Source organism: Rhopalosiphum maidis, chromosome 3 (assembly GCF_003676215.2).
Source record: "Rhopalosiphum maidis isolate BTI-1 chromosome 3, ASM367621v3, whole genome shotgun sequence".
In the NCBI taxonomy this organism is placed as follows: Eukaryota; Metazoa; Arthropoda; class Insecta; order Hemiptera; family Aphididae; genus Rhopalosiphum; species Rhopalosiphum maidis.
The window spans coordinates 68,884,962-68,895,959 of record NC_040879.1 but is presented as its reverse complement, the minus strand read 5'-3'; the positions used below and the strand labels follow the sequence as shown (position 1 = coordinate 68,895,959).

The following is a 10,998-nucleotide window of genomic DNA, read 5'->3' as shown; positions in this document are numbered from 1 at the left end:
TATGTACATATTACTTGTTCATACTACCCACCTCGACTCTAACCCATTGAAAACATATTCGAATTATTATATCATATAATATTATATAAGTTTTGATGACACTATATTAAAATTAAATACTGTTAGTACTCAGAAATCTCTTAATCGTTAGACTTCTAGATATACTCAACAACAACAAATTAAAATACCTATTAGTGAATAATACACAATGAAATCAGAATCTTCCCACGAAATGTTATCATACCTAAAAAATATAAAACACTATTTATTTAATAATCAATTTAAAATATCTATTAGTGAATAACATAATAATAACTGATATACATAATTAAATCTGTACCTTCCCACAAAATGCTATCATACCTAAAAAATGTCAAGACACTGTATCGGACAATAATAAAGAATCAGTCTGTTCTAGACATACCTTTACGTTTTCTGTGTTACGCTCTGTGTTTTTAAAGTCTCCAAATAATTATTTTACCGTTTACATTTGTCTACTATTATTTTACATTTACCACTACGTGTTTTTTCATAGTGTTTAATTTTTAAACATTATATTTTTCGTTTATTCCTTAAACAAATTCAATATGTTTAAATGCGAACAATGTTCATCGGTTTTCACCACGAAACATAATTTGAAAACCCATCAGAAAAAACATGAAGGTCTGCGGTTCTCGTGTACCTTTTGTCCATCGACATTTTCTTATAAAACCGGTCTCAACAAACATAAAAAGAACTTTCATGGTATGTATTAATAAAATATTATTTTTTCTATTCATTTAATATTAATTTATATCTAATATAATTATAAAGGTGTCGTTAACGTTCCGGTTAATCGTCAGCCTGCTCAACCGATTGCTACACCGAATGTTAGACAGAGCGTTATACACTACGCGCCACCTGCAGAGAGTATCCAGATTGCACCTCAAATTTTCGTTCCCGATATATCGGCTAGTGGTTCGAATACATCGACTGACATTCGTATATCTGATGACGATATTTGTATGTTAGCTATGGATGAATATGAAAATGAAGAAGAAGTTAATGCAGGTTAGTTTTATTTTTATTATTATAGATGGAATATAATGTTTAATGATTCGTATAAATCATAAATTTCATTTTACACTTATTAAGTGGTCTGTAAATTGATCAATAATATATTAGTTGGAGTATTCCGGCATTACAACGATTATCACACCGTTTGTAAGATTTAATTATAAAGATTTTATATGGTATTTATTTTATTATATACGATTCTTTAGATATATATATACCATACGTATAATAACATAGGGAAATTAGTTTTTTTTTTTTTTTTTTTTTTTTTTTATTAAGATTCTTATACAACTACGGGGTCTAACGGGAAACGTGTTTCATCTGCTAATACCAACTCAGCCGTTAGAGCGAAAAAAGCACGTATGGATATGGTACAGTCCTCTGGATTCCTCGAGATTTCATCGTCTGCAAACCGAAAAATCGTATGGCATTACGCCAAAAATATCAATAATGTTCAAATTTATTCAAAGTTCCTCCAATCGCTTAAACCAGAACTAATAAAAATATTAAAAAATAGTATTCAAAAACACGCCATTAAATTTAATTTTAAACTCGAGGCAACCTATAACCGACCTAACGTTTTAAACACTTCAGAAAACCGGGCGTTCAAAACAACAGCGATTGAAATGTTTCATGATAGTTATATAGCAGAGATTATAGAGAGAGCGTATTTAAAATTGTTAAACGAGAAAGATGAGTACAGTGGGAGAGGAAGTGGATTTACTTTAGAATCAATAGACGGTCTATAATTGGCGGTGTATAAATATTCACCGATGAGTGGATCATCATACATTAAGTTACCGGTATGTATTGAGTGGAAGCGAGGTACCATAAATCCGCAGAATGCAGATCAAAAATGTTTCATGTACGCGATTCTCGCGAGACATGTGACGGGGTCGACAGTATGCCGTATCGAGGGTAATAATTACAAACAGCATGAAGATAAATATAATTTCAAAGATATCACCTTCCCGACACCTCTATCTGATATATCCAAATTCGAGAGAAATAACTTGAACGTGAGCGTAAATGTTTATGGGATCGAAAAAAAGTTTCAACCACCGAAGAAATATCCGACGTATGAAGTGTATCCGTTACGTGTAGTCGAGGAAGAAAAAACCAATCATTTTGATCTCTTATTGATAACAGATGGTGATAACTCTCATTATGTTTACATATCAAATTTTTCCCGTCTCATAAGAAGTCAAAAAACTAGACACAATGGACGTGCAGTGTTTTGTAAGAGATGTTTTACAAATTTTGACAATCAAAATTTAAAATTTAAAATGTATGGACAGACTGCGTTGGATCAACATAAATTGGTTTGCGGGATGCACAAACCGATATTACCGGATATGCCGAAAGAGGGGGATTGCATTGAATTTAAGTTGAGGAAAAATACAGTTAGACATCCATTTGTTATATATGCAGATTTTGAGTCGTTGTTAGTGAAGACTGGTGAGAGTATGGGGAAAAATACAACAATTATTCATAAACACGAAGCGTTGAGTTATGGATTTTTGGTAAAAGTGAGTGACAACGTACCAGTGGAACTTTTAGAGGAGTACGAGATACCAACAGGATCGGTATTATACAGAGGAGATGATGATCATAAGGACGTAGCGAAACACTTTATAGAAGCAATAGTTGGAGTGAGTCGTAAAATTGAGAATTTGTTGAAGACAAACATACCTTTAACTATGACTAAAAACCAAGAAAAAACACATCAAGCGTGTACCGAGTGTAATCTATGTAAATGTAGTTTAGCCGGGGGTGATAAAGTTATGGACCACGATCATCTAACAGGAAAATTCAGGCAAACTTTATGCTCTAAGTGTAACTTAGAACTACAACAGCCTAAATTTGTCCCCATATTTTTCCATAACTTATCTAACTACGACTCACACTTTATAATTACCGAACTTGGATATGATACCGAGTCTATATCAGTTATCCCGAACAGTGAGGAAAAATTTATATCTTTTTCAAAATATATTAGTAGTACCTTCACTGTACGGTTTATAGACACATTCAGATTTATGGCATCGAGTCTATCATCTCTGGCTAAAAACTTGATAACACCAGACCTTAATAACTTTCGTGAGACATCTAAACATTTTGTCATCGAAGATATGCCACTCGTAACGCAGAAGGGGGTATACCCGTATGAGTATACTGATAGTTGGGACAAGTTGAACGATAAAGTATTACCACGAAAGAGAGATTTTTATAGTACATTGACCGAGTCGGGAATTAAGGAGTCAGAATTTGAACATGCGAAGGAGGTCTGGGACCACTTTAGATGTAACACGTTGGGTGAGTATTCATATTTATACCTGAAAATCGATGTGTTGCTGTTGGCGGATATTTTTGAAAACTTCCGTGATCTATGTATGTCAACATACAATTTGGATGCAGCACACTATTTCACCGCACCCGGGTTAAGTTTTGATGCTATGTTAAAGTTTACGAAGCAAAAGTTGGCGTTGCTGTCTGATTACAACATGTTATTGATGTTTGAGAATGGTTAGTATATTATTTTTATTTTTAAAATATGGTTATAATAATAATCTTATGTATTTTTAATAGGTATTCGTGGAGGATTGGTGCAGGCGTGTATGCGGTACGCGAAGGCGAACAATATGAAGACACCGGGTTATGACAAGACTAAGGAGAAACCGTGGATTATATATCAGGATTGTAAGAATATATTTAATTTATTTTTATTTTTCAAACTTTTTTTTAATCTTTTTTATGATTTATAGGTAACAACTTATACGGTTGGGCAATGTCGGAATATATGCCGTACGGTGGGTTCAACTGGGTTGAACCCAGTTTAGATGGTTTGAATGATATGAAGACGAAATCTGATAAAGGACGAGTGTATGAGATAGATGTGACGTACCCACGAAATTTACATGATAAGCATAATGATCTCCCCTTCTTACCACAAAATAGTATACCGCCTGGATCTAAAGTACGGAAACTGATGACAACGTTTGAAAACAAGAAAAATTATATCGTTCATTATAGAAACCTACAACAGGCTATAGAGAATGGTTTAATAGTTGAAAAGGTAAATATTTATATTTTATAAGATTTTAAACTATTTTTTAATTATTTTTAATATATATATAGGTACACAGAGTTTTGGAGTTTGATCAGTCAGATTGGTTATCAAAATATATTAACCTGAACACAGAGATGAGGAAGAAGGCGAAAAATGAGTTTGAAAAAGATTTTTTTAAATTAATGAACAATGCAGTATTTGGTATGTTATTTTATTTATTTGATTAATTATTTTACTATCAGTTTTTTAATTTTCTAGGGAAAACTATGCAATCGAAAAGGAAGGAGATGAAGATGGAGTTAGTATCGTGTGAGGGACGATTACAAAAACTTATAAATAAAACGACATTTAAGCATGTGACTAGATATAGTGAAAACCTGAACGCGGTCGCACTGGAAAACAAGATCATTACTTTTGACAAACCTATCTATATTGGTAAATATACTTTTATAGACTTTTTAAATTTATAATATACAATTATATAATACATTATTAACACATTTATTATCAATAGGATTTGCAGTGCTTGATATTAGTAAAACTATGATGTATGATTATCATTACAATGTAATGCAGAGGCATTATGAGGATAGGATTAAACTTATGTATACTGACACAGGTAAATATATTTAAACTAACCTCTTGTATGTATATAATATAATAATTTAATATCATTATTACAGATTCATTGATATACCTTATAAAAACCGATGACTTTTATAAAGACCTACTGAACAACACTAACTTATTGAATAGAGTAGACACATCTGACTTGTCTCCTAGTCACCCGTGCTACACCACAGTGAGGAGGAAGGTTCCTGGGTTCTTCTCTGATGAAGTTAATGGAAATGTAATTACGGAGTTCTGTGGGTTAAGAGCTAAATCTTATGCTTTTAAAATGTATGTTGGAGAAGAGGACGAGAAGAAAGATAAAGAAGATAGAGTGGGAGGAGAAAAAATAAAGGCGAAGGGAATACGGTCTCATGTGGTTAAAAACCATATGACGTTTGAAGATCATAAGAAGTGTTTGTTTGAAGAAGCTGAAGTATAGGCATATCAAGAGAAGGTATCAATCAGATCATTCAAACATCAGATTATGACTGTAACAACTAATAAGTTGACATATAACAATTATGACGATAAGCGAGTGGTATTGATTGATAAGATCCATACATTAGCTCATGGACATTACAGCATAGAGTAAGTTATTAAGACTGTCTACTTTTTAAATTATTTTACTTATTTTAAATTTTTATAGGGAAGATGAACTTGGAGAAGCTGAGAAGTGGTCAGAACTTGATTTTGAGGTCGATGGTGAAGGACGTGTATGAACAGATTTTGATAAGAGTTTCATGAGAGAGTCTCTTTTGTTTAAGTTAGGTTAATATGTTTTATTTTTTTTTTTTTCCTATATAAATGTTATCTTAGCACCATATATAAATATATGTTTAAAAAAAAAAATAAAAAAAATAATATTATGATTATGTTTATTACATATTATTATATATCATATATAAAATTGTTACGAATTATTTATATACCATTTTCTTATAGCAAATACTTTATAGAATGTACATTGTTTTGGATTAAATTCCATATGAAAAATACAACAAGGTAGAGTTTCTTCATCACATATTTGATCTAAACGTGGACATCCAAGGTCTTCAATGTTGATGAGTGTGACTTGGGATATAAATTCCATAAGAAGTTGTTTTTTCTGTTCGCCTTTGACGTAAATGCACTCGAATTTCATCGAATTCAATATCCTCCCGAGTTCCTCGTACTCGACATCGCCATATTCCAGAGTTAGTTTATGATAGTTACGTTCCAGCCACTTGTTAGTTTTTCGACTCTTGTTGTCCTGCATAATTTTTGAATTTTTAAAAATTCAATGTTGAGTTGCCCATGTTTCTGTGTCGATTATAGACATTTCTTTAATAAAATACTTATTGTTTGCTCCAAGAATGCATTGAATGTCTATGATGGCCGAACACATTATGACTTGTCTTTATAATGAGATTCGATAGTACTTATTATATCAGGTGATATTTTTCTCAATTCAATACTTCTATAGTTTATCAAAACTCCAATACTTTTCACTTGCTCTGAAACTTCTGTAGACAATAGTTGTATCGTTTTTATTTGTTCTTCCTGCACATGAATGGATTTGTAATTTTGTTCAAGTAGATGCTCGAATTTATCAAATTTATATGTATAAGTTTTGAAAGACTGTTCGATATTTGTAATAATGTTTTTAGTATCACCAGCTTGTGAACTACCAAACACGTTCATAGCTAAAGTACGACTGACACTATTTTTTAACATCACATGCATTTATCCAACTGTTATGTGTATTATCAAACCCGAGCCACTTGACAAATATTTGTTTCCCCTTCTTGCGAATTATTTTTTCAATCAAATATTCGTTTGGGAAATTAGTTTTGAATATTTCCTCAGAATAAAAACAACCTGCAATAGGTTTACCCATATAATCTTGTAATTGATAAGTAACAGGTAATGTTTTATTTATTTTTATAATCTCGAATATTTCCGTAGACCAGTTTGGTAGATAACCTTTTGTAAACACGCCTTTTTGTGTACTGATACGAACGTTATCACCGACTTTGAATTTAATTTTTGCATTATTTATTTCACGGTGTTTTATTTTAACCGACTCAGGGTTAGCATTTGCCTGCATTGGTGACATTCCTATAGTTCTATGTCGTGAATTATTGTATTCTTCAAGCAACTTCGGTAAAATAGAAATCCACTCGTGTGAACCACGTGCAGTGAACTCACTAAACATTTTTTCCTTTAAAGTTCTATTAAACCTTTCTACAATACAAGCTTTTAAAATACTGAATGTCGAATATTTGTGTATGTTATACTTGGTCATTAATGCATCGAAAGTGGTGTTATAAAATTCTTTACCGTTATCGAGTTGTAAAAGTTTTGGTGAGTCTTCAAGTAATATTTTTGACAATGCGCTAGTGACTTCTTTACCTGTTTTGGACTTTAATGGTAATGCCCAGGCTCATTTCGTGAAACAGTCAATTACGGACAAAATGTACTTGTAATTTTTATTTTTTTTGGAATATGGTATCATTTCAACCAAGTCAGCTTGCCATAAATCATTTTTTCCATATACGTTAACTCGACGCCTAGTGAAATTTTTCCTTGCTGGCTTGTGAAGTTCATTAGCTATTTCTCGTTTAGACATTTGGAATTCGTTTTATTAGTCCGGCCTCGTGTAATTCATCGAAAATCGATATTATTTCGTTTGAAACTCCTGTATTGCCAGCTGCCTTTGACGCGATAAGTAGACGTAATCGATCGACTAGTTCATTCGGATCGTCCCAGTACACTAAGTTATTTTTCTGCAATTTCATAAACAGTTCACCGCCCGAAGGAAATAATTTACTAATAATATTAGAATATTTATTACCCGTCTTTTTAATAGTTAATCCGTTTGCGGTTAAATGTGCTGATGTTTGAATTAATACCGATTTATATATTTTCAAATCATTATCAGTATATATAAGTGGATTTTTCAAAAATAATAATTGAAAAACACCTGAGGTAGTTGGGTAAGTAGTATCGTCGACGACAAGTATTTTATTTTGCAAAAATTTGACTTCTTTGTTACCCATGGTAATTTCTCCACTCGTAAGTTTTTTTGGTCCATAGATTTTATCTATATCAGAAGACTGGAACCAATTTTCAATTTGTTGTTGGTACTTGATATCATCATTAATAGACGAAGTATCATTGTTTGATTCATTAATTGTTTCATGGTTATTAATATTTCTAGGATCCTTATTATTTTTTTTGTCTGTAAATTGTGTAGTCGATATTTTAGTTAAAGGATCAATAATAGGTTTTAATGTCTGTGTCATTAGTTGTTGAACATTATCTGATCCAGTTTTTAACGCGATATATTTTCGTTTAATGCTTTCCTTAGCTTTGACAAGCTCATCTAATACAGTAGTTTCTTCCGTCATGGTTGTGTTTTAAATGATAATATTTATTTTTTACGTCGTCTTATATAACCACATATGTGTCAAAACCATATCGATAACGTCCGTTATCACGTTCGCTATCTTTGCAAATAACGACAAAGGCAAACCTATCGCGGTTCCAACATGTCATACAAAAATGTTTAAATTGTATATATGACATATCCCCAGAACAGTGCTCTTGATATATATGCTTTAAATTGGTTTCATCTTGTTTGAATAATACTATTAAATTAGCATTGTCACGTATCAACTGTTTAGGTACTTTTGAATAACTCTGAGCCAAATAAAATATATCTATTTTATTGTGGCGACCTCGAGAGAAATAGTCCCTTATTACGTTTTGGTGTTCGCCGATAACATCATCCAAGATAAAAATTGAATTTGATAAGACTTTTTCAGGTGGAATTACTTTATCATTCTCGAAAAAAGTAAAAATGTTGATACCATCAATACCGTCAATAATACGTTTTAATAATTTATATTTTGGTTGTTCCAACGTTTTTGAGTAAATGTAAACGTTTTCAAATCGTAACCCGTTTTCATCTACTAGTAGAAAATACATCAGATTGGTTTTTCCGCATCCCGAGCTTCCAAGTACCAATGACCTTATCGTATTTGGAAAAAGCTCTCCATGTCTTTGTTGAATTGTCTCAGGGGTATCAATATTATAAATTCGTAGTTTATATGCATTATATCGTGCATATACGGAGTTCCAGAAATCTTACTACGGACATAACGAAGTGACACCTCTATTGAACAGATTAGATTTCAAAAATCTGTCCCCGATTGTAGTTGTTGACATGAGCCGACAAAACGATAACGTGAAAATGTCAACTGTGGACCTCAGAATCGAACTCGAAGCCAACGAAGCGTTCCCAACTGATACTTCGGCTTATTGTTTAATATTACATGATCAAATTATAACTTATAATCCATTTAATGGAGAAGTAAGAACCTTGTAAATACTTATTGTAACCCTTATAAATACTTATTGTAAACCTTAATATTAATAAATGAAAATACAAATTTTATATATCATTTTTATTTATTTCACATAAATTTTTCAATTTTTATAAATATTTAGAGACCTTACGTTTTATTCCGTGTATTGGTTTGAGGTGTTGAGCTTTTCGTTTACTTGATATATCTGAGGGCTTGTCAAAAAAAGATGGCGATGGTGGTGGTGATTGAATCGAGAACGACGTTGGACCATCATTCTCATCAACTGCAACACTCGTTGACAAAGGTTGTATATATCTAGGTGTAATAAACCACGGAGGGAACTGTGTACAGTTATCCGAATCGTACCCATCGGATGTTGGTAGTAAACTGTTACTAAATCCATTGTTCTCTACGATAGGCTAAACAAAATAATAATTTATATAAATATATTATATGAGATGAAGGCGGCGTATTACGTATGTTAATAGATACAATATTGTTTTTATTTGAAGACAGATATTATATAAATTACCTTAGCTAGAATAGATGTAGTGGCAACTTCCTGTTTAATTGATATATTGTTGTCTGGAGAATAGTTTGGTGATATCGGTGAATACTCATACTACAAGTAAAATAAAAATAAAAACTTAATTAAATATATGTTTGTACATAATATTATATTTATGAATTACCTTAACTAAATTATCATCCTCCAACGGATTGATTTCATCACATGCATCAATGTCTTCATACAATTTAGCCGTTTCATCCATTATTGTTGAAAAGTTAGGTGACAAAGATGACAACCTTTTGAAATTCTTGTCATATGGCTAAAATAAAAAGTAATTAGTAATATTTTATATATGTAATAATATATTTTTAAAATTACCACTTCTGAGTTTCGTGCGTTCCGACGAGCTACACAAAGTTCCGCCAATTGTTTAGTCGCAAACATTTTAATTTGACTGAGATTAGGTGTGTCCATACTCTGCCTGACTTCAACGTTCCTAATGAAAATTTCCATTTCCCTCAAATTGTTGGGTGGTGAATCCGATTGCAAGCATTTTTCCCTCAAATACTCGCAATAATTATTAATTTGTTTAATAATTTTAGGTTTTATGTTCGCTTCTTTTTCTTTAATACTAACAGTAATACACCATTCTAATTCTTGGAGTTTTATTAAATCTATACGCTTTAATAAAACTCTACATCCGTCTTCAGTCTTAGATTCAATTACTAGAACGTTTGAACCGCTATACACCATACTCGATATTTTATAAGAATCGGTTTCGAGAAATATGGTTCGCTTATAATTTTGTGGCGTGTCTAATATAAAAGATAGTACGTTACCCATAAGCGAGAATATCCGTCTTATAAAATCTGTACTAATTTTCACATAACGTGACGATGTTAATAAAAGAACAACTGTTTGAAGTTGTTCTGTTGGATCGATACCGACAATTATACATTTTCTAGCTGTAAAGTCTAACGTGTAAGATGTAGACTCGATGAGTTCAGCCGGAGGTGTTGGTGGTACATAAGTGAAAGCCTTCTTCTTCTCATTGTATAAGGTAGCGTTGTCAGCGATTGAACCAGCCATGTTTTAAAAATAATAAACACTTTAAATTTATAAAGACTTAGAAAAATTTAGAACACTTTTAAAAGACTTAGACAAATAATAAACACTATAGAATAATATATGATTTGAAAAAATATAAGCTCAGAATAAATTATAAGACTGATAGAAACGTAGAGGAGAATTACAATTGTGTAAGACTGAGAACAGACTGAATGAATGTCAGCTCTTACAGAGACAAGATGGGTGTGGATGGGTCCATTAATTGGTAGGGGATACAATATCGAGCTATCTAAGAGTCTAACATGTAAGCGATTAAGATATTTTTTAGTGTA

At 31.8% G+C, this 10,998-nt stretch overlaps 2 protein-coding genes and 1 pseudogene across 2 annotated transcripts; 2 read left to right on the top strand and 1 right to left on the bottom strand.

The window, feature by feature from the left end:
* Nucleotides 1-587: 587 nt before the first annotated feature.
* Nucleotides 588-3,718, top strand: LOC113558060. The gene is given in 4 exon segments (XM_026963578.1): nucleotides 588-744; nucleotides 814-1,050; nucleotides 1,336-3,571; nucleotides 3,646-3,718. Coding segments are annotated over 4 exon segments (2,703 nt in total).
* Nucleotides 3,719-3,844: 126 nt separating this feature from the next.
* LOC113557854 lies at nucleotides 3,845-5,330 on the top strand (annotated as a pseudogene).
* Nucleotides 5,331-9,589: 4,259 nt separating this feature from the next.
* Nucleotides 9,590-10,687, bottom strand: LOC113557855. Its single transcript, XM_026963395.1, has 3 exons — nucleotides 9,977-10,687; nucleotides 9,780-9,917; nucleotides 9,590-9,709 (listed from the first exon to the last, which is right to left on the bottom strand). The coding sequence occupies exons 1-3, from the start codon at nucleotides 10,685-10,687 to the stop codon at nucleotides 9,590-9,592; spliced, it is 969 nt and encodes a 322-aa protein (XP_026819196.1).
* Between the last annotated feature and the right edge of the window lie 311 nt (nucleotides 10,688-10,998).